The sequence below is a fragment of the Pocillopora verrucosa genome, chromosome 11 (assembly GCF_036669915.1).
Source record: "Pocillopora verrucosa isolate sample1 chromosome 11, ASM3666991v2, whole genome shotgun sequence".
NCBI classification, from domain to species: Eukaryota; Metazoa; Cnidaria; class Anthozoa; order Scleractinia; family Pocilloporidae; genus Pocillopora; species Pocillopora verrucosa.
In genome coordinates this window covers 18,781,544-18,806,100 of record NC_089322.1, presented here as the reverse complement: position 1 = coordinate 18,806,100, position 24,557 = coordinate 18,781,544, and the positions used below count along the sequence as shown (strand labels likewise).

At 40.0% G+C, this 24,557-nt stretch overlaps 2 protein-coding genes across 3 annotated transcripts in view; one reads left to right on the top strand and one right to left on the bottom strand.

The window, feature by feature from the left end:
• Positions 1-4,731, top strand: part of LOC131787326 (nischarin) — a 16,969-nt gene extending 12,238 nt beyond the window's left edge. Inside the window, exon 20 of one of the 2 annotated variants that reach the window (XM_066174219.1) lies at positions 350-4,731. In XM_066174219.1, coding sequence (XP_066030316.1) covers positions 350-2,936 — 2,587 coding nt within the window. In that variant the 3' untranslated portion in view covers positions 2,937-4,731. The remainder of the gene's footprint in view (positions 1-349) is intronic. The other variant, XM_059104438.2, reaches the window with a different exon arrangement.
• LOC131787350 (neural cell adhesion molecule L1) lies at positions 4,623-24,557 on the bottom strand. The gene is given in 25 exon segments (XM_066174080.1): positions 4,623-6,372; positions 7,095-7,282; positions 7,863-7,966; positions 8,487-8,771; positions 9,556-9,743; positions 10,414-10,493; positions 10,587-10,693; positions 10,696-10,707; positions 11,011-11,073; positions 11,076-11,156; positions 11,159-11,243; positions 11,245-11,306; positions 11,813-12,026; positions 12,028-12,116; positions 12,306-12,531; positions 12,534-12,664; positions 13,065-13,251; positions 13,253-13,350; positions 13,685-13,741; positions 14,723-14,904; positions 15,422-15,527; positions 15,812-16,114; positions 16,682-16,975; positions 17,486-17,573; positions 24,428-24,557. Coding segments are annotated over 24 exon segments (3,258 nt in total). The 5' UTR covers positions 17,556-17,573; positions 24,428-24,557; the 3' UTR covers positions 4,623-6,326.

The following is a 24,557-nucleotide window of genomic DNA, read 5'->3' as shown; positions in this document are numbered from 1 at the left end:
TCCGTATGGTAAAAGAACTGTCTTCCGAGAACTGTGGTCGAAGTCGGTATTTTTTTAAAATAAATTTTGAACGGACCTAGGCGTCTTTTAAATTTAGTTTTGCAGCTATTTTAATGAATATTACATCGTCTGTAGATCAATAGAGAGAGAAATGTTTTTAATTCTAATTCGTTTCTTTTTGAGGTGAAAAATCATGGGACCAACCTCTGTTTCTTCCTTTTCAAGATTTTTTTGTCATTGTATCTTGAATGGAACATGTTATTTTATGTTATGTTGTGTTGTGTTACGTTACTTAAGTTACGTTATGTTATTTGACGATATGTTATGTTACGTTATGTTATGTTCTTAGGTCCTCAAAGGATGCCATTCCAAACGTTCTCACCCAGGAGCCCCTTGCAGAAATCTTCCCGGCGAACATCATAGAATGGCCCAACCCATTAGGAGTACATCAAGATCTTCTGCACAAATATTTCGACGATTTCCTCCAAGAACCTGACAAGAAACAATCTGTAAATTACACAGAAGCAAATTCTTTGGACACACACCGTATACAGAGGGTTCAAAGCATTTACCAGACGCTCCACGCCGAGTTCATAGACGTGGGGTGTTTAAGGCATGATCGCTCTGGGCCCTCCTCTGAGATGGCCCGTCTGATTTTGTGGTCTGGCTGTCTCCCGTATGTATACCCAGACCACGAGCTTCCTATTTGCCTTCTAATGACAAATGTCAACATTTATTTGTTCCATTCGTCACACTTAGAATCACCTGAGCGTATCCACACGTTAGCAAGCTATAGTGATCTACGAGATGTCTTGCATTGTTTCTATAGCTTCCCAGTGCGGGAACTAAATGAAGTGGTCTTTGGTTTGTACGATCAAGGCTTCAGACTGGAAGTAAAACTCGATGGGCCTCGAGGCACATTTACCGTTATCACTCGCGACGCCGAGAAAACGGACAAATTTTTAGGAACATTGAGAGATGTGCTCGGGGAGCCCTTGAATGAGGAGCATTCTGATGTTCCTCCGTTTAGGAGACAATTTTCATCCGAGAGTCTTCCAAAACTCACTTTTCCGACCGAGGACAAAATTGACAAATTAAAACTAGAACTTGCAAAATTCGGCAAGGCTTCTTCTTCTGAAAACCAGCATTTGCTAATGTACTCTATCGTCCGAGAAATTCCCGACTGTGCCACGCTGAATGTGCAGGAAAACGTAGATCTCACGAAGATGCTCCGAAGCTTGATCGTGACAAACTCGGAGATCTATCTATGCGACGAGGATCATGTGCATTGGCCGCTGCCCTCGTTCGTGCGGGCGCCGCCGTCAACCCCTCAGTGGGTGGTTACTAAGGCACAATGGATCAGTAAGATCGTCGGGCTTGAAGTGTTTGAACTTAAGGGTAATGTTTGTGAATTTTTCGGCGAGTTTGGGCTCTCGCTGATCTTCGACTGTGATGAATCGGCAGCACAGTCTACGGGCGAACAACATTCGTGGCACTTAATTTTCCGAGCCGCCGATGAACGCACGCAGCTTCAACGGTCGCTGTCACAGGTATGGAAGGACAACTTTCAAGCCGATCTCAAAATCACGCACTCAAAGCCAAAGTCTTTCCCAGTCCTTCCAGAGAAAAAGGATGGAAAAGGGCTCCTTGAGCCCACTTCTCCGAATGGTGTACAAACACCCGTAGGTACCCCGGTGGAGTCGAAATTTAAAAAGACCCATCGGAGGGTGGGGTCGGATTTTTTACCCATTTTCAAACCAAACATGTTGAATAGCTTGGAGAGCTTAGTCGCCCTCGATAGAAAAATCTTGGACGGTTTTTTTCATAAATGGATTTCGCAGAAAGAGGAAAACGAAAGTGAAACACTTCTCCATGTTTTATGGACTGGCTGCACCCCGTATCTGTTTCCGTCGCTTGAATTCAAAGTTTGCATTTTGTTAAGCAATTTGTATTTGTACATTTTGGCGGATAAAGAACACAAAATCTCCATCAACAAACAAAAAGGAATCAGGTTGAAGATTTCAGAAGATACCGACTTCAGTGATGTTAAACCGACGATCTGTTTTAATTTCATCCCGATAACCCAACTCAGGCAGGTTTGCGTGGGTTTGTTTGATCAAACATTGAGAATCGAAACAGAGTCGCGGAAGGACACGTTTACTTTAGTTACACGAGATTTCAAATTGACGAGTACTTTTCTAGAGAGACTAGGCGCGATTTTGTCGTCAATACATCGTGGTGATTCATCGCCTGCGTCGAGATCTGACACGATGCCGACGAGCATCTACGACTCGCAGTCAACTGCTGATAATGATCCGAGCGATTTTCCGAGAGCAGATTATCAACACACGAACGGTGGTGTGCGCTTCGTGTATCCGAGCGATGACACGTTGGATATTCTGAAGGATGCCATCGCTGAGTTCAGCCGCCAGTCAGTTCATTGCCTCGAACTCAACCATGTGGTCATTTTGGTGTATCTCTTGGTCTTCCACGAGACAGAAACGGCTCGCGAGGAACCCCGCACTCTCGTTATCATGGATAAGTCTCTATGCCTTTGCATCGAAGATCATGTTAACTACCCGCTGCCGTTATTCGCCACGGGACTTCCCGAGAACCCGCAATACAATGTGCAAGACTTGCGTGACATCCAGTCACTGTCACGTGTTGAATTCAGTGACTTCAACTCGTGCGACTTTACAATGGTTTTCTCGCCGACGCGACCTCAAGACGATGATGCACCAGATGGCTTTGATTCAGCGAGTATGGGTGAGTTGTGTGTCATTACACATCACTTGCCAGATCCAGATGAACGCGATATTTACTGGAAAATTGTTGCTCAGACTTACGAGGAAAAAGAGAAAGCTATGAGTCTGATCTGCAAGCTCTGGGCTGATATTCATGGCGGAGCTCTACCTGTTATGAAAGCTAAAGGGTAGGAATTAAAATGCCACAAAATTAAACGCAGCTTAACGGTTTCAAACAGAAATGGAAGAGGCAGCTGCTCTTAAATACTGAGAAAGTGACATAAATTGGGACAATGAGACAATTTCCGCTCAACACATTCAATCAATGCAAACCAGAGTGGAAAATTTGGGAATCAGAAGGACAATTCTTCAGTTGCCGTGGTTAAGAAATCACTTTCATGTGCCAGGTATTTTCAAATTTTTCCCTCGTTGAACGAGCGAAAAACCGGCCATGATACGAATAGAGAGATCAAAAACTGTAATGTTTGACACCGAGGTGGCGCAATAGACAACGAATGACACTGTTAACCATACTAGCAATGTACATATACTTTTTTTATCTCGTTGATAAGCTGCGAAACATGGCGCTATTTTAAACAGATTGTTTCAAAACTTTTGCAATTGAGATACAGGTAGATCAGTTCCCATACTCGAATTTGTTACTATTGTAAGGGTCTGTTATATTATCTGTGGATGTACTTTTGGAAATAAGAGAGGTGTATAGAATTATATTTATCTGTATTTGTTACCAAAGCACATTTATATTCTCCATAGTTTTGTATGTTTATTGCTATCAATTCAAATTACATCTGATGAAATAGAGAACTTTTAGTAAGATAAAAATTTAAAAAATTGTAAACATATTTTTGATTTGTCTCAGATAAATGGTTAATAGTTATTGTGTTCACTCATAATGCGCGGGAAATGTTGGATTAACTGTCGTGGAAGCAAAATATCACAACAACCTATCAGAGCGAATGTAAATAATATCACACGATCGCTCAAAATGAAATTCTGGCATCTGTCTGTGTTAAGGGCGGGCAAAGTCATTATGTGGGCGAAACATCTCGGGCTCGATGCATCAGAGCTTGGACAGGTTGGAAGAAAACCAGACGAGAACATCGTCGGTCATGTACGAGTATCATGTCTTATTAGCCTGACGGAACTGAATGTTCACTCCGAACTTTGCGGAAGTCATACAAACGGAGGACAACACCATCGAGAGGAAGGTACAGGAGGCTGTAAAGATCCAGGTGAGAAGTCGTCCTTTAAAAAGACGAGTGGCCTGAGCTTCCAAAGATATACGAAACCGTAACCACTTACTTAAAGGGACTGATGAAGGTTGATGGATTTGAAGAAAACCAGATCGTCGCTCATATGTAAACATTCCGTCTCATCAGCCGAATGGAACTGAATGTTCAGGGACTGATGAAGGCTGATCGATTTAAGACGAAGTATTTCCTTAAAAAAAAGAAGTACGTTCCAGGCACGGTGTGTTTTCAGAACGTGGAATGAACATTTTTGCTTCCAATTACACTAGTTGTTCGCTCTCGATTTCTATGCGCGATAGTCGATTCGTGCTTCGCCCTCCTCGGCCATCATGCGATAGAGATCTCGAGCTCACAATCTTCTGGGTAAATGTTAGGTTTCTAGTCGATTGCTTAAGTTTTTACCTTTATACAAGACGTGGTGTGTCTAAATATTTTATGGGGAATTTTCTTTATCTGCCTCAGCTGGCAAACTGAGACACACCTCAAAAGTTTTGCGCAGAATTTTAAGGGAACAATTAAACAGCCCCTCTCAAGCTAAATGTGCGAGATAATACATTATGAAAATTCATAGAAGGAAAAAAATGTAGAGAGAAGAAAAACCGAAAACTATTTGTACTCAAAGCTTATTTAATCATGGTTTTCCGATTAGGTTGTCTATAACACAAACTGGATGAATGCAACCCAGCCTTTACAAGACTCGCACGTGCGCAGACGTTTGACCACCGTTCGACTTTATCTATGTTCATCTCAGGCTTAATCAGTTAAAAATCTAGCCGATAACAAGAACTTAGCAATAACAAGCTGCTTATTCATTTAATGTTTTAAACGATATACGTTGTACACTTTCATTTAATATAAAACAACATTATTTGGCTAAAACCCAAACATCGCACCGAGCTATATCATCATTCAAAAGTTTCTTTTTAAACAAACCGTGTGCTAAAGCACACATCAATTAATTGTTATTTCTTGAATGTTTTCATAAAACTATCACAGATTAATTCTTATATTACATCCTATGACAATTTGTGCGGTTCATTCCTACTGAACCTTAGATTATAAGCAAACAAGTGGATTTGAATTAACACTATATCGGAATATATAGATCATGAATGGTTCTCAGTAGTACCTTTAGGTAACACCCTTGAAAGTGCGCCAATGTTTTTTAAACTTTTATTTCTTAGGTGGGTTCATTAGCCACCCATTTCAGACGTATTAATGATGATTAGTAAGTAGACCCCTGAATAAACTCTAAATTTGGCGCAATCCCGAGATGATGTGAATTTTTAGGAAACCAGAAGTAATGGAAACTTGAGACATCGTCCCTACACGTGCCTGCTTGTTAAAGCACAATATTTCGCCCCTTTCCATTGGTTTATTCACGACAATCCTCGTCCAGTTACCAAATCCCTGTTATTCATCGAAAAATATTTGGCAAATCTTTAGTTTTCTTCCCATCTCGTTCCAGTGTCACTTTTCTATCCACTTCCTCTTGTGGAATAAAGGCAAAAAGAGATATAGAGCTTAGGAACGAATATGCCGTCTCATAAACACTTCCCGATAGTTTTAATATTTACCTATAGCTTGGTAACTGAAATGAAATTCTGCGCTCTGGTAAACGGGTGTCAGGGTGCACGTGGGATGGTGATAAATTCATTAGGACGATAGAAATTTAGGATTCACCTAAGCTGTTGCAGAGCATTTTACATTTGCGTTCTCCACATCGGAAAGGAGCTTTGTTAGATGAAGAACATTTAAATTAATCAGCATCTTATTGTATCATGTCAATATGGCATTCATTCAGAATCAACGTAATTTAAAATAAATATTCAAATATTTAGTTCTACTTGGTAACCGTCACTGCACTGGAAGTCCTTCTCGTGGTTAATTTACGAAGTTGTTCTAGTTGGCGCTTTCCAAAAAAACTGACAACCGAAGTTCAGTTGTTCAGGAAAACGTGGTACGAATTCTCTGTCCTCCTTCCTTGATTTGAAATAATATTGTTCCCTGACTCTAAAAGTTGTTCACATTAACAAAGCTCAGGGCTCAAAACCAGTTATTCCGTCTAAGTCTGTTCAAGCGACGAGTTTAAACTTTCTATCTGAAGTTTGTAGAACTAAGTAATCACTTGCTCTCATTAAATGAACATCTCGTCTTATTCGTGGGGTTTTATGGTAGTTTCTCCTGAAGAGATTGACGCAGCAATCCTTTTTTAGCAACTCTGAATCTCGATGACTGCTATCTGGCTTGTAACCAATGAAAGCTAATGATGAATAGTAAATGTGAACACAGAAGTAAAGTCCCTGGACTATCAGTGAAACTTCCCGTCGACTTTGTCCTTCTTGCCTTTATATTTTCTGCAAGGAAGGAAATTATATTTTTATTTTAAGTCGCTATGGAATCCAGTCTGTTTGCTGCGAAAAATTTAAGCATCCACCAAGTGAGTAATTAAGCCCGTCAGTCGGTCGGTTGTATAAGTCGCTTAGTTTGTCTCAGTGTCTGTCAGTCAGACAGTCAGTTCATAAGTCAGTTGGTCAGTTTGTCAGTCAGACAGTCAGTCGATAAGTCAGTTGGTCAGTTTGCCAGTCAGTCAATCAGTCAGCGATCAGTCAGTCAGTCAGTTCCTTAGTCAATCAATCAATCAGTTGAGCTTTAGAAATTCTCTATGGTGGCCAATTGACAATATCAATTACGATGATAGGGAAACTCATTGACCATAAAAATAAAATTTTCTCCTCTCTCGTGACTTGTTTGTCTAAATAGCCTTCCACACCAACCATTGCAAACACAATTGAGACAAACTCGAATGAGATAAAAAGAAAAATTTAATCACACTTCCAAAACATTTCCTGCATTTTACGTTTTCAGTTAGGCGTTTCGATAGGATCTGGGTTCTGCGATGCGTTTTCGTATAGGAATTTTCGGTTACTTCAAGGAGCGGAACGGTGAGTAGCTCACTTTTGTTTCAACCCATAGCTACCGTTTTACACATTATATGAGACTTCTGTTTTGTACGAAACGTGAATTATCATTTTATCATCTCTTCAGACCAAATAACACGATCACTTTCATTTCTTACTTTTTTCCTGCTGTGACTTCCTGTGATCTCGGACCCAGTATGTAGTGTCCACCATGTACTATTTTAAAAGCTGCCAACTGAAAATGATAGATGTGTCCTTTCTCCAGATCAAAAGCGATTTCTTTTCTTCTTCTTTCTTTTGCAACGTCGACAGTATGTATATCCCTTCGAGAACTCCAGTAAAAAATCTGAGGGAAATATCGACAGAAACCATGATTGAGGCTGATCGACATGCAACCTTACTCCTGAAAGAATTTTTCTTTTAAAGTATTAGATTTACACTTTCTCTACCAAGATCTTAATAGGAACTCATTAGTACGTCTCCTTACTGTGCTCCATTCAATTATTATGATGTTAATTTAAAGAATTTGGTATTAGATCATCTAATACCCCCTAATTGATATTTTTCTTTATTCTTATCACTTATTTGCTTGATTTGGATCATGAAATAATTCAAATAGTACGCGCGCTCTGATTGGCCATAAAACCAGTTTACATGAGCGTATGCAAACACGGTTTTCGTTCCTCTTTCATTAGTATTTATAAAAGAAATGTAAAATTGGGAGCTCGATAAGCTGGAAACCACTCCGCTTTGCGTCGTGGTTTCCTACGCTTATCTCGTGTTCTCCCAACCTCCCGCGTGTTTACATCAGGCTATGTAAACACGGAACCATTTTACATTTCTTCATTGGTACCGTGAGGAGAAATCTGTTTTGGTCGCTAATGCGGGTTAAAGGGTTAATACATTTATGCTTGTGCTTTGCTTACCCGGAATCCTTCTATGTCTTGCAGGGAACTTCTCCAGTTCAAAACTACCTCGTTGTTTTGGTTGTCAAAATTTGCTGTCACATTTTGGGGAGATATTTTAGGTGCTGAAAGGAAAAAAAGTTGTAATATAGAAATATGCTACTTCTGTTATATACACATGCAAGGTAATGATTCTCACTCTTAAAATGCTTAAATGTTTTTGAAAGGGCATTCTGCGACAAAATGTTGGAGTTCTGAAACTTTTTATTAAAGTGATATGTTTTTTTTGCAAGGATTGATGTACTGATGAGTGTCAACGTGGCGTAGCATTTGTAATGTTCAGTAATAACTACCCATGAGAAAACAGGAAAGAAATTAAAGGTAAATTACTTCACAAGCTTTACTTTCATTTTAGAATTTAAGGACGGGGGTTGGGGGTGGAAGGGGAGGGGGGGAGGCAGGAAACCTGTGACCCTGGAAAACCCCCAAATGCCGAAGGTCCTTGGTGTTGGACCTTCGAACTGTACTCTGTATATTTGGTTGATGTGCCTTTTTAGAAACAAATGGTATTTTCAACATTGGATTTTTTTAGTTAAAGATAAGATTGGTTTGTCTGGTCATTTATTGGTCAAAGGTATTACTAACCTGTTGTGAGATCAAATTCTACAACCAGCGGTGGACCTGCCCCGATTCTGTTGATTGCCAGAACTGAGAATCTGTACCTCGCCTGCAGGTTGAGCAGGGGGAGTCTCATTTGTGGATTACTGTTGTTTGTCTTTCCGCTCATTGTCATTTCTGTTAGTGTTTCTTTCTCTATCGTCATCATGTAGTCAGAGATGATGCCATTAGCTCTTTCAGGTGGGCTCCACTGAAGTATTATGAAGCTTTGGTTGTGGATGGTGAGGGACAGCCCTCGCGGTGAATCTGGTACTGGAAACAACATAAAAACAACGTAAGGTGTTGCCACACACTACTTGTAGTAAGTAATGAAACAAGTTCACGTAAATAGTTTTTATCATTTTGATCCACCCTTGTTCAACATTAGATTTAAAAGGTATGAGTTTAAGTGTTTAAAAGTTAAAATCATGGTAACTCAGAGATTCATACAAGAACTGAGATGCCAAGGAAAAAAAGACCAGAATTTATTTTAGCTCAGTAGCATGTTTAGTAAATAGATGCATGCATACTTCTAGACGCAACAAGTGTGCAGACTCTAAAAGCTATTGTGCTAAATGAAAATTAAACACTGCTATTGTATAAACTGCTACTGCTAAATAACAATTCTCGTCTTTGCAAGGACGATGTACGAGACCAGAGAATCAAGAATTAAGATCAAGGGGATAAACAGTCATTTTTGTAAACAAAGGCAGGGATTAATGTGTACTAACAACGTTCTGGACAAAGAAACCTTTGTCCATTTTCCTGGCTGCATAATCCAGTATAATTATTGGTGCCATTTAATTCTGTGCAAGTGTGAATATACAACTTTAATTCAGTGAGTGAAAAATTATTAAAAAAAAAAAAAAAAAAACCAAAGCAGAACAAAGAAATAAGTGGACTAAAAACTCAAAATTAAGATATCTCCGGGTTCTTGGTGGCATTTGAAACTGTTTTCATATTCCAGCTTGTTCTATCTGGAATTACTTTCTTTACTTTGATGTAGTAAGTTATCAGCGTATGCTTTAGCTTGAGATGATCAATACCAAGGACTTACTTGATTCAGGTGTTGTTAAAGGACCTATGACATTACTGGCTGGTCCATCACCCATTCTGTTGTAAGCAACAACTTGAAATCTGTATGATGTGTAAGGCTGCAGATGTAAACTGACAGACGTTTCACTAGTTGACTCGACCTCAGCTTGGTAGGGAGTCTGAACGCTCGGCGCTTTCCAGAATATACACCTGAAATGAAAAGGAAAAAAATTGGGTACCAAATTGCCAATAAAAGTCATTTGCACTTGCATTTATTCCTTGAATAACTGTTTCTTGATTTGGTGCAGATTTTTATCTGAATACAGGGATGGTTTTTAAGTCAAAGTTTATCGTGAAGCATGGTTATAACCTTCTCAGGAGTTGTTTCTAAATCGTGTATTATAAACCTAGTTTGTGATAGCTGATGGTAAGTTTTGGTAAGATGCTATTGGCTGCAAGGCTCGAATGGTGTAAGTCCGTCTCGATTAGGTCGTTCTGTTCGGTTCGTTTGTATTGTGCATGTCTTGTGTAGGTCGTTTGTGTGGTATCGATAGTTGTTGAAATCTATTGGGAGGAGTCTGTTCTTAGTCAGTCAGTAAAACAAACTTTCTATTAAGTTCCGACATATATTCAAATCGTTACTATGTCAAAACGTTGCCAGATGTTACGCATGACCAGAATAAATATCGGATGAAAACACCACAACAGCATGATGAAGGACATGTTGCTTGGGTGATAAAGTGAACACGTAACTCTACGACAACTCGGTGCCAGCATTGTAACCTTAGTGTTTGCTAGCCTACATTTGTTGTGAACAGGAGACCATTGTTAGCTGACGCGTTTTAACATTTGGCAACAGTATTATCACCGAAGAAGTTACATGTCACCAGAAAGGTAGCACACATGACCATGTGCTACATTTACCAAAAATAGTTTCATCTTTTCATTTGTTTGCTTAAGCTTGCCACGACAAACAAAACAAAATGAATTGAAAAAGACAAATAGAACATAAAATCAATTTAAAATGAAAAAAAAGATGGATAAATTACTTACCTTGTACCCTAACAATTTGCCACGGGCTGTCTCTCTCTTATCGTGGACAACCGTCCATGTTGCATAAGCTGAATTTGGAGATGTAATACGGACATCAAGATCCCTGTGGCTCCCACCGGCACTGTAGCATCGAAATAAAATGCATCAGCAATTCAGTATGATTTAGTATCTGATTGGTTAATCAACACTCATTTAGATTGGTTCTTACATATGATCTTATGGAAGACGACGCGTAGATGACGCCACCATTAGAAACGTTCTCTTTTTTTAATATAAAACAAATAGATTCCGTGTTACCGTACGAATGTTCAGTCGACTGATAACCAAAAGTCTAAAGGTGGTGACATTTGTTACGGCATTTGTATAACGGTGTCTAGACAACGTCACAAATACTTCAGACAATTATGCTGTAAAATGACTGCACCTTGTTCCCCAGAAAAAGCAATGACATCCGGACTTTTAGGTCCAAAGCCAATGCTGTTTGCGCTTGTATTTGGATCGTGTACTTCACGTAGTAATCAGTGCCAGTGATGAAGAAGGTGGAGCCATTTCTGACCTCATCTCTTGTCGGCTGCCTTTGCGGTCCGTTCGCTTGTGATAAACAATGTAGTAGAAACCTGGTCCATTGTGGTGTATGGGTGGAATGGGTTGCCACGTGAATCTTTAGGGTAGATGCGTCAATCCCCTCACCCCTCAAGTCAAGAGGATACGTTGTAGGTGCTGTGAATGACGAGTAGAACGTCCAAAGTTATAAAACAGAGGCCTTCGGAATAGGAGTACTTATTGTTTTGCGTTGATCACCAGATGTGATTGTCATGAGCAGTGTAGATGTTTTATATTAATGATTACATATCTAGACTACACGTTAGTTCCGCTGCCTTGCCCAAGAACACAACACAGCAGAACAGAGAAAACCGGTCGAAAACCCCTCACTCTCAAATAAGATCAAGTGCAATACCATTCTTTGAAAAAGAGTTAATAATATGTTTCAACGAGATTGAAAAGTCATTTTTTTTTTATCAAAAGCCTTGCACGTCAAAACTGCCTTCAACCGTGCGGTCGAAACAGACCCTTTGCTTACATCGAAAGTGGCCTGAATTACCAGACCAGGACTGGAATCCGGACTTCTCCATCTGGAGTCCTTCGCTTCAAACACAGGGTGACCATAATTCTCACGTGACGTGATCATCCTTACATTGAAAAAAAAGCTAGGAGCGTCAACCCACCTGCTGATGGTGCCTGGAAGCTACTGGATGGAGCGCTGGCGTTGCTTTTACCGACGTCGTTGACAGCAACGACTCGGAAAGTATATCTTACTTGGAGACAATGCAATCTGTACCCATCTTTTTGAGGTTCAGATCCGTTAGAAATGACATTCCACGTCGTAGGAGCAAATTGTGTCGTGTGCTCGATTATCACTTTCTTTATTGGACTGCCGTTCGCTTTTTCCGAGGATCCATGTGACGTTGACGTGTTCGCCTTCAGCGTGTCCTTGACTGATGGTCACATCTGTCGGTGGATTAGGAGGACCTTAAAATAACAGACCTATTTGGTTACTGACCAGAGAAGGGAGGGAAACGGATCATTGAATATTTCATCACACTAATTATGAACACATTTTTACCACGCTTTCCTTCCCGTTGACAAGTTGTTTCGAAAAACTTAGACCCACACACTTGCGGTTCGTGTGCCACTGTTTCTGTTGAAAACTACAATTACAGTGTAAATCTACAGAAACGTCTCTATTTACCTTTGACCTTTTCAAGAAGACCTCCTTGCGGTCGATCAGGTTATTGTTATTGCCCCTTATTTCGCAGGAGTAAAGCCCTGCATCGCCGTATCGAACTTTAGTGATCTTCAAGTATCCTCTCTGATCACTTGTTGATGACATACTGTTCCTGATATCTGTTCTTGTTTTTCTCACACGCGAACTCGACACAATTTCATGGGTAAAAATTTTAACCACTTGAAGGTAACCTCTATTTTGCCAACTGATCTAACACCGCACATAAATCTGATGTCTTTCCCAAGGACAGCCGTCAACGTTTCATCCATGTTTTTAGTTTCGACGATGTATTCTAGGATGGAAAGGAGATTTGCTCAATATTTATGTCACGAGTACGAAGGGATTCAGCTAATTTAGAGTGTTGCCTCCACACTCTTAAATCGGAATTCCTAGTGTTGAGGAGACTAACGCTCCTCAATAGGTAACCTCAAAATTTTGTGCCAACTTTCCCACTAAAGTCGCTGGCCAAGTGGGATCCTTTCGCTAGGTCAGAACTTTTTCATTTGATTTTTTTGATTCGTTGAAATTGTCATCACATAAAAGAAATATACAAATATCAGTTAGTTGATCAGGCTGACTAAGGATGGGGAAGATTGCCACCGATTGCAAGTCACGATTGTTTGGAATTCGGGGCCAAATTTGTGATGCTGTACAAACTAGAAAAGCGAAGGCAAAGTGAAGCTATAGCATACCGACAACATTGACGAATCCCGTTCTGGAGTCTTTACCCAGTGTGTTGGAAGCTTCGCATATGTACTCCCCAGAATCAGATTTGGTAACGTTAGTGATCCTTAAGTTTCCGTTTGACGAAATATGAAACCTTCCTTTGCTTTGTAGATACGCGGCGCCAAATCGCCAGCGTACGACGGGCTTAGGTTCATCCAGTGGGGTTACATATTATTTCCACACTTGAATGCATGAGGGCACTTTGGGTCAGCTGTGGAGCTTTACTCCCCAGGCCAAAGCTGGCGGGAATTGCTAATTTGGTAGAAAGAATCTTGTTTAATAATAAGTGACTCAAAATGGTGACGCAAAGGTAAACTCTAAGGGTCATTACTGTTGGAACAATCTCGGCTTTTGAAGCGACTAGAAGTATTGCTTTCTTTCGTGGACTGGTACCACCCTTCCCTAGCTTTCCCCTTCCCATCCCCCCCCCTCCTTAGCTATTCATAAAGTTTCCACGATAATTCTTGTGAACTTGGCAGTTTACTCAGGGATGGGGGGGATGCACTGTGAATGAGTGTCCAATCAAATAACTGAACGTTGATGTATTCTTTGATTCATCGACGATATAATATATATGTTATTTAACCTGATACAGTCAGCTTGATATCAGCATGTCGTTGGCCATGTTTGTTGCGACGAAACACTGATATTCCCATTGATCGTGGAGGCCTCAAGTCGGTGATAGTCAAATTTCCCATGAAAATTCATGGCCGTTTTTTAGGTACAATCAGCTTTGCCGTTTCGGGGGGGGGGGGGGGGGATACCATTTGTATCTTATGCCCGGCTATACCAAAAGCCAATACAGGTAAGAGTGACTGTGCTGTTAGAGGAATGATGTAATGTCTTTGGCTTATTATCCACTCTGGGTTAGCTGCAAAACAAGCAATTGCAAATTTTCGTTCTCTATCTAATTTATAATTTTAAGGCACGTTTCGGTCCGTTGAATTGGAGGAGTGCATCATTGATGCTGCTGATGATTAATTAATCCCCGTCTAGTGGAGCGACATTGATGCGTTGCCCAGTCTTGGACCGCCTTGGGATGGAATGCAGGTCCATCGTAGGCTTCCTTTTTTCATTTAGTTTTGTGGTTCATTACTCTTAACCCTCGAAATGTCCACTGTTTCAATGTTGTTTAAAGTTGATGGTCCGTAAATGGGGAAGCTTTATTTTTAGTTCGTGCAAATCCGTTTCCATGGTGAAGGGAGAAAACCACCTTAAACTCCCACGAGGAAACGAAAATTGGAATTACTCTAACCTGAAAATCGAGTGTAATTTAGTTTTTATCAAATGAGTTGATGACGTGACGTGAATTGGCCACGGTAAAGAGTTTTAAAGCTATCGTTCCGAGCGTAAGCCCTTCGTGAGAGCGAGGGCTAAGGCTCGAAATGTCACCTTTAAAACTCTCTACAGTGGCCAATTTACGATATCAACTCAGTTGATAATGCTAAATTACCCTTTTAAACTCTCCCACTGACGCGGCACCACAGTTTCTTTAGAAACTTACCCCTTTATTCACCTGGAAAATCTAGTTTTGTAAATTTACTTCGACACCAGAATATAAGCAGTTCCAGCACACTAAACAATACGCAGCACATTGCAACTGTATGTTGTGATATAGTTATACCTTCCATCTTTATCACGGTTGTTTTGGTGTCTGACTGTCCTGCCTTATCGCTGGCTCTGCATCTATACTTCCCAGCGTCGTCACGACCAAAACTGTTGATCACTAGTCTGTTAACGTTTCCTGTCGTATTCCCAAGTGCAGTGTGAATCCCTTTTTTCTTCATGACGATTTTCGGAACTGGTCTGAGTGAAAGATTGACAATATTGAGCTTTATCGATGAACAACTGAAGGGACTGTAAACTATTTTTGCAACGTCACGTTGCCTGAAACCCGGCGAGACCTTGCCAACCCGTTTACGGCAATTTATGAACTAAACCACAACTTATTAACCTATCATACCGCTATATCTAAGGTTCTCTTACTGTTTCTGCAAGTACCACTGCTGTTACAAGAAATGCGTTTTTTTTGTACTACCACAGCTGCTATTGTTGTCACTGCCACAGTAGTTACTACCTCTCTAGTAATCCGGCAAATGGTGCTGACACTACCGACTCTTTGTCTGCCGCTTCTTCTACAACTGATGTTACCGAAGGTGGCACTGTTACCTATTTATCTGTTTCCATAGCTGCCACGGCGTAGTATACCTCTGCTGTTGCCCCCCTACCTATTTCTTCTGTTGCCACTTCTTCAATTGTGAAAGGTTCTATGACTAAGGCTTTCATTTTATGTTGTAAAGATGTATGTTCCAACTGCACTTACTTTCCGTAAACAATGCACTCCAAGACAAATTTCTCTCCTTTCAAGGCTATCTTTGGGCTGCTAAAGTCGTCGGCAACTCTAGGTGGCTTGTTAAACTGATTTGTTGCTGTTATGAAGGAAAAGGGCAGTACAACGATAATGATTTTTAATGAAATCTGCTCACTATACAAGACGCAACTCGAGCAGCCCTTTTAAGATGGTTAATCGTGTAGAACCTGACACTTAAAAATAATTGGGGGATAAACTATTTTGCCATGTCGGTCAGATTGTCTTAGATTGTAAGTGATACCCAATGGTTTCAATTGAAAAAAGAGAGCCCTACAAATTGTTTTCCTAGGACTGTGAAAGGTGAAATATCAAAGAAAATGTTTCCTTCTTTAATGTTCTTACCTGGTGTTACGAACAGAGAAACTTGTCTCTCCACACTCTTTCTCTCGCTTAGTATGAAGAGGTTTGTTACAGTGCAGATATAGACGCCAGAATCTGATGTTTTCAAAAATGCAAAATGCAAGTCCTTGGTTTCGCTGATTGTCAGATGCGATGACGATCTCACTGGCTGTTTTTCCCCATTTATCTCCTTTGACCACTGGACGGTACGATGTGGAAAAGAGTCAGGAGCCATACACTTTATGGAGAGGAAGTCCCCTTCTTCCATGGAGACCATCTTGTCGCGGGTAGTGAATGAATCAAGATCTGATAAGGAAGGAGATTGGTTACATCAACTATCAGGAAGTGGGAGAGGAGCAGCATGGAATTCAGCATGGGGCTGTGGCTCTTATTTCATCGTCCACACTAAATAAGTAAAACCTTCATCGAGAGGTGACCCTTGACACGAAGGAAAGTGTTCCACGGAGACACACTTCCCTTCAATCACGGTCACAGTTACAAATATTAAGAGCATCTTATCAGGCGGGACCAAAATTGGTGTCCCTAGAGTAGAGGTTTCATCATGGATGAGATAAGGTCTCATCCATGCATACAGTGACTGGTAAGTAGCGCCGTGTTCAGAATGCTCGTTGGTACAGCATTTAGGCTATAATTTCCTCGATGCAATGAACTTCATTACATTAAAGTACCCCCACACTCCTTAAAACAAGTATTCGCTTTGAAATATAAAGTACATGGACTTGGTACAGAGGCGTGCCAAATGGTGAAACCCCCGCATATCATGAAAGAGTTGTTCGATAAGTTTAATATCCTGAGTTTGGCCTTCTCAGAGTGGTTAGGCGGTGCCTTGAGAGTAAATCCTGAAGTACTTACATGCAAATTTAACGGTAGCTGTTCTGCTACGAACCGCTCTATTTCCGCTGGACACCAGGCAGTAATAGGACCCTTCATCTCTCTCTTTGACTGCATTCTTTACATAAAGAGACCCGTCACCTGTTACCGTGAAGTCCTGATTACGGATGTCTACTGGTCTTCCCTTGAAAAACCAAGCCACTGACGAATCTACAGACTTGATGCAGAGGATTGTGAACGCTTGTGGCCCTGTTGTGCTTGGTGCTACTGTCACGTCTTCAGGCTCACCCAGAATCGCTGGCCCGAAGCTAACGGCTGTTGGTAAATGGTACAAGTAGGATAAGTTTTACCAGTTCACTGCCCCCATTACAATCGAAGGTATAATCCCAATTTCATTGGCATGAAGGGATTTGGAATCTCACTATCGGAGTTAATCTCAATTTCAGCAATTTGGAGCCTTTATTACATTATCAAAGTGAACATTCAGGAATTTTATCAAACTTCCCACTTAGTGTGCGACTGTTTTCTTGCCCAAGAATACAACTAAATGCCCCAGGTGGACAGGGCTCCACATTAGAACCCGATCGCAGTTGGCCGTCTGACAATCATGTCTATCCCACAAAAAAAGAAAAATAGTACAGAAGCTAGTCCAACTGGTGTTCTCTGGTGAGGATCGACGGCTATATATCCTTTCCTATCTCTTTCTATTCTAGCCGTATGAATTAGATGAAACGTACCAAAGTCTAGAGGAAGATCCTCTTTTCGGAACCTGTTCACTGCATCAATGCTGAGGTACGTACCTCCTAGCAAAAGTTTGAAACTTACCGACTTGGACTAGAAGTAGCAACAGAAGAACCGTGATGACAAATGCATTACTCCCCCGGCTGATGTTCATTGTGTAGTTGATTCATACCTGAATGAACAAGGAAGGAAAGCGTTTAATCGACAAAGATAAAAAATTTTGAAGCTCTGTGCTTTTCCTTAGATGCAATGCACGTTCGTGGAAACCAACCGTAGAACATTAGCTCGAAATTCTCATCCTAACATTTTACTTTTCTTTTTAACCAGGTGCTTTAGATTCTCTATATGCATGGCGCTATTGTATGTCAATCACTTAAACGTCTCTTACCAACTCAGATTTTTTCAGAAAAACCGAAAGCTACTGACAAAGAAGCAAATTGAAAAGCTGACTTTATACTCGTTGTAGACTAAGAAGACCTCGGTAAATATTTCAGTGGAATGTAAAGGTTTTGAAATTTCTCGCATATAATTGCGAACATAATGCATTCCAAGGACTTCGGAATGCGACCTGATGTACAGATGAAAAATTTATAGTTGGCGATTGCCAAATTTGGGAAAACAGTATATCATCATCTACTGTTTCGATTGAAATACAGCCGCTAGCCTAACTTCCAAAAAGTAACCTTAGCTCTTGCTCCGAAAGACAGAAATGTCGACACAGCGTTTTCTTTCTTGCTGCATGTGGTACCCCTAACTGCGATGTAGAATAGTTTAGTGTAACATAACTAAAAACAAACTGAATCTTCTCTGTTCAGCGTAGAATACACCGACTCTCAAAACATGCTATAGTGAATTTTAGACAAACAAAATTCGGTGCCAGTGATAAACAATATCGAAGAATTGCTTTCGTTGTGGCCAGTTCTGAGATGTTAGATCCATATTTGCGCAATATTTCGGCAGAAACTACTTCAATGATCGTTTCCCGCGTTTAAAACAATGTTACTAAGTATCTTCGTAAGTCACAGCATGCATATAGCTTTATATTTAGTTCCGTGGTCGACTATGCATGGGGAGTAGAAAATGTCGCGTGAGCCAACTGGTAGAATAAGCCTTTTATTTTGACACTTTCCTGCAATTGGTATTAATTTTTTCCCTCTCCTTTTTTCCTTGTAGTGCACTGATTTCCCCAAATAAACGAGATTTATGTTTGTTAAGCATAGGTTATTTAAATCTACGAAGTTTCAAAACATACCTTTAAAATCGCGTTTGTGGTCGATCGTTTTTACCTTAATTTACCTTAAGTCAACGAAACCAAGCGCTGTTACGTTCACAAGAAGAAGCTTACATTTTGAAAGATTGAAGTTGACTTGTTCCATTAATTCTTGTCAGGATTTTGCGGCGCGAAATTGACTCTGCATTAAAATATACTCAATGAAGAATTAATCTTTATTTAACCTCAGGCGGAAAATTTCCAAATAATCTACACACCAAAACCTCAGTTGCCGGTATATTTTAAACCATTCTTTATCAATCGAATTTCGCTACGTTGAAATGAAATTGAAATTGCAATCTCTATATCATCAACAATATTCCATCAATATGGCAATAAAAAGGCAACTTTGTTTGTCAACACAGCACAAAACCTTGCAACAGCTTTTCCGAGTTTTTGTCGAATCTCTTTGTTTTACAAATCACTGGGACGTTGGTTTAAACGTAATGTTGGCATCACAGTCCTAAAATCGTGTTGTTTGCCCGACACGCGAATCGTGTTTGCTTTCGATTCTTTACGCTCGTGTGCTGTACCTGCTCTTATGATAGAAACACCGGTCATTTCGATGAGCGGTACCCGTCAACTCGTGCAGTTTATTAAACATTTTGTCTTCTTTGCATGCAACCCTTTGCCACCGCTGTTTTGAGAATAATAGATCTTCATTCAAAGGGCAAACAAAGGGCAAACAACAATTCACCGAAGAGAAAACAATTGTCGCGTTGCCTAGAAAGCCACATTTTGCATTCAAATCAGAGCCTGGGAAAATTTGGCGTTGCGATTCTTCCACGAACTCCATGTTGGTAAGCTATTTAAGGCTCAGACATAGGAAACCGAAGTTGTACTCCAAGTTACGTTTAGACTTCGCTGTGGTTAGATCGAAGCCGGGTAATTTCAGTCTTCCATTTCAGAAAGTACAAATCTATTTCTTTCCCCTAAAATTGTCACATTAACCTCGCAACGTCAAAGCATTTAAGTCTTCGTCAGACGTAATTATTGTTGATAAACTTTGTTCTACATTAAAATGACTGTTGGGTCTTTTTACCTAAACATTTTTAAATTTTAACGCGTTTATTCTCTCAGGCTTTCTTGTACCAGTCGCACTTAAATTCCCTTGCGCGTGCAGAAATAATTAACGAGAACGATGCATCAGCTTAAATAGTTTGACATCATGGGCAAGATTTTTCTTTTGTTAAAAAGTAAAGCCCACTCATTTTTCCTTTGACTGAGAAGGGTCTTTAAGTTTGTCACTTGATTGATATGCAAATGCAGTTTCCTAACACATTCATTATTGAAAAGTGTCAAATGAATGAAACTTTCCATAATGCTCTCCAAGCAACACTTACAATTGCTATTATACGGTATCACCTGCACTGAAATTCTATTGAACGTTTTTATTCCCGCGCAGTCACTGCGCGGGAATAACTTTCGTAATTTCCTAGATCCTTGAGTCTTTTCACACTAATTTTCACACGCTGGAGTTTTCTACTTTTTCGTTTTGGATTAATTTTTTTAAACGAAAATCACGACAATCAATTTAAACAATCTTAGCACTCCAAATGGCATTTCCCCGACAGGAAATGCTATAAATATATACATTTACCTATATATATGTATATATAGAAACACATTTGAAACTGGATATTTATGATCGTTCGCATATACTCTATAAGGTGTTAAAGAAATTCACTTTATGTATTTAGACCATTTGCGGTACGTTTTCACACGCTTAGAGATAAAAAAGTATTAGGGTCAAATTTTTACACTCCGTGAAAATTCAGCCTAAAGTTCTTAACCTCTTTACCTCAAAATTGAAAAAGAAATTTGAGTATGCTTAATGAATATGAGAGACCCACTCAGCATAAAAATTGAAAGTGGCGACTCCAGTCGCTTTTAGGAAAGCTATAATCTGATTAAATTTTAAACGCAAGAAATTGAACGAATTTGGAAATCAAGTATTTGCGCGAGCCAAAACTGGTTACATACCTTGGTTTCTTTCGTAAGTTTTTCTTTGCCAGACAATTTTCTTACTCTTTGCCAACTTATATCTTCTCTTAGAATCTTTTGATGCGTAAAAGATTGCACAAACCACGGTCAAAAAATCAGATTTCTCCGGAACGATTTTGATCGCAACACAAACAAGGCCTGTTTCCGAGTGTTGGTCTTCTGGAGGGGGCCAGATAAACTTCAGCAAATTATTCCCCCTTGCCAGATGTCCAATAGCTTTCATGATACATTTACATAGATCAATTAACACTTTTGTAAAGCTTTCTTTTATCCAATTGTTTGCATGGGATGGTGATCGTTATTACACCTTTCATATTTTTCCAAATAAACTCCAATTGTACGATATTTATAATATTCTGGGTGACTTGCCCTCGAGATGCTTTCTGTTCGCGCCAGTTGCTAATATCATTCAAACCTAGGGTACTCCTGTAGCGTATATCAATTCCATCAATCATATATCTCGTCCCAAATTGAATTTATCGTTAAGTTTATTTTCAAGTTGTATGTGTGGTCGTCGCATTAATTAAATTTCTAGTTCGGCTTTAGGCAATTACGCTGCCCCGTGAAATTGGGAGAAGTTAATTGGAGTAATCTATTTTAGCGTTATCTAACTTAGGTGCTTGCTCCGCAAGAGAAATGATTGGGCACATTCAACAATTACAGGTTGTAAAAGGTTCCTTGAAGGCAAAGAACTTTAATTTGCGGCTTGCTACGATTATTCAATTGGTAAATTACTTAAGGAAATCCAAGTCAATTTTTATGTATTATTAACTCGAAGAGATTTCTGACAATGAGACATCACTGCGAATTTAAAACAAGGACGAGAGATCTGACACAGAGATAAGGGTGATTCTTCCCGTTTCTGATGTTTAGGTACAATTTTACGAAGATATCTTTTGCTTAACCTTTCGGCGGACAACCGTTCTCTTTCCAAGACATCATGTCGTAGGGAAAGTTCTTGACTTTCACGTTTTTCACGCAGAACTGGTATATTGACCTCCGCTAAAATATCAGTGTGCGCAAGAATTTTTTTTCCGTATTTAACAGTACGTTCCGTTTGGTGTTTATCGGTATATGAGTCAAATCGGCAGGTTTACACTCGCGCTCTGAAAACGAACCGACATTGTTCGTCGTTTTGCTTTTGTTACGAACCCACAAATCGTACTGCAGCTGCCTTGACTTGATAAGAACGTGAACTTGGCGAACAAAGTGTGATCTCTGGAGCCCTGCTTAACTCGTGGGCAACTGAGTAATCTGTTGCGGTCAATTCCGATTCGCTTGATTTCATTTAAAAGGAAACACTTTGTGACTTTATTTCCGTCCGTTACAGCTGCCTCCTGAAATCGTGTTTATGAATTCTCGAGCCATTGACGCAAAGCAAATTGCCGGCAGACTTCCATTTTCTATATTTAACAGCGTAAGAGCAGAATGACGCAAAGTTGAACTGAGTGGTTTGTATTCACTCATGACCAATCAGGGGTGTAATTCCTCGATTAATTTTGACACCCACGCTCTTCCGCCTCTCTTGTTTACGGTCTGCCTCGGCGAGACGGAGTGCACACGTTAATTTAAAACATTCAAGAATTGAGACCTACTGAACTTATCAGCTGCTAAGATTGTTAAAACCCTCGAGAAAAGTTGTTAAAGAATGGGGCGATAGAGCAGAACTTATTAAAGCATTAGGTCGCGCAGTGGTCGCCCAGCACGATTTTAACAGATGTATTTCATCCGTTTATTAAGGTTCTCGTCGCGTGATCGCCACCGGCGATGTTTGCAAAAATGTGATAAACCGTGCGTTTTCAAGACCAGGCGCACGTTTTTTGTTACAAATTTCGTTTTAATTGTGAGATAAGTAATGAATTGTTTCCTAAATGGGGCTGGTTCTTCGATAAAAAGAACCCGAACAGGGTTGGCGATTTCCTGTCGCACCCGCTTTGTTTGTTTTTAATTGTTCCTATCAAAGATGTCATCTCTTAGAGAGAAACACAAAGATGACTACAGAGCAAGCTTCGTTGAAAAGAATGTTTAGATAACTCTCCACGCAGCTGTGCTTCTAAAACACGAGAGGTAATAAGTGCGAGCAGCTGGTCTTGAATTCTCCTCTAAGTGGATTTGTTTCTTCAGTTAAATAATGGAAAACCTGCTTTCTGAAAAGAAGAATCACTTCATTAACGCTATTAGCATAGGTGTTGATAAGTGTTTTTTAAGTTTTTTTTCCTATTTAAACGCAAATAAATTACTTAAGTAGTATTCTACAGAACTTTCAGACGCCCCCCCTTTTGGCGTTTTCTCGCGAAAATTCGGACACTTTTTTTCTCACCAGCGATAAATCAGCCCGTTAAATAAAGAACGTATCCACGGGCTGATATGAAATAGTTATCAACCCATAATAGCTTGGTATTGTAATTTCATTGTAGTTATTGTTAACATTCCATGCGGTTTTCGCAAGAGAATTATGTAGTTGTGTTTTAGCGCAGGTAGAAATGCAGAGACACATTGCAAAGTCATTGAACATTGTGGGTTTGAAGCAGTTAGATCTTAAGGTTAAAAGCTTTGGGATTTTTTTCGACGTGGTTTTGCGTGAGTCGGAGGGATCAAACATTTGTACACGCTGTGAAATCCATTTAAAAGGCTGTTAATCGTTTCAGCGATATCTTCGCGAGGACTTCATGATAGCTTGCAAACGATCTGATGAAATCTCGCGTCCAAGTGTGCCACTGAATCATCTTCAATAAATCCGCATTATCCCGAGCAGTTTTTTCGCGGTTTGCGTGTAAATCACAGTTGTTTATCCGCTTTTGGTCACTCCTCATGGGGTTAAAGCACTATAAACAACGTTTCTCGCGTACGAAATTAATTTCCAATACTTCCGATGCACGCGACTTGTGAATAGAACACCCGGCTCTGACCGGTTAATCAGTGATACAATTTGAGGTGTCTGCCAATGTGGTATAAAAAAATGTGGTAAATATAGACTTCATAGCTGGTGGAATCCATATTTACCACAACATTCTCTGTGTTTAAACCACGAACCGCAAAGTAGTGTTCCTTTTCAATTATTCTAAGCGGCTTAGCTAAATCCGAATCGTGCAATGCTTAAGAAAGTGTCAATCCTCGTGTTGCAAGTGTGATACTTATTAGCCCACGGCTTGCTCTGTTCGTAAATCCCCGTTGTATAAAACCGGGTGTCATTTGAGACATACTCAGCTCCGATTCAGAACTGATGAAATGTAGTACTGTAAAGAATGTACAGAATCAATTTCATCGGCACAATGAAAAGAATATTAAACAGTCCGTAAGAACTTCGTATCACCCGGCTAATTACTTATTGAAATTGCTCAAGGTTTGACAAGGAAAGAGAATAGTGATTGGATTACCGAATCAATTTGGAGATAGAAAAACAGGTCTACTGCTGTTTTGATAAATGACTTCTGTCGTCCATATAAACACAGAAGGAAAACAAATACTGTTGTCAGATTTTAATGGCGTCGAAGTACATGTCTAAGCATCAAGGTATGTACTTAGGGTTAATCCTTCTTGGCCCTTCAGGCCAAACGCTCGAAAGCACGCACGGATGGAATGAAGTGCGAACTTTAGGCAGCTTTGAAGCAAGTCTGACTGTAAAAAATACTCGTGGACTACTATTATCAGAAATGGCTAGTTTTAAATCCAGTCGTGTGTTTGACAAAACAATGCTTTCGTGCCAAGCCTGTTATTAAACTTGTTAAGGAGTTTTTAGAAGAGAGTCTTACCTCAAGTTACAAGGTCTTTCACAAGGTACTTCCCGTATGCTCTCACAGCGCGGTTCTCGTCGGCAACTGATCTGTTGCTTGCTATTCCCTGTGTCATTACTGGTTTGTTGTGGCAAAGTGAAGGTTTCTT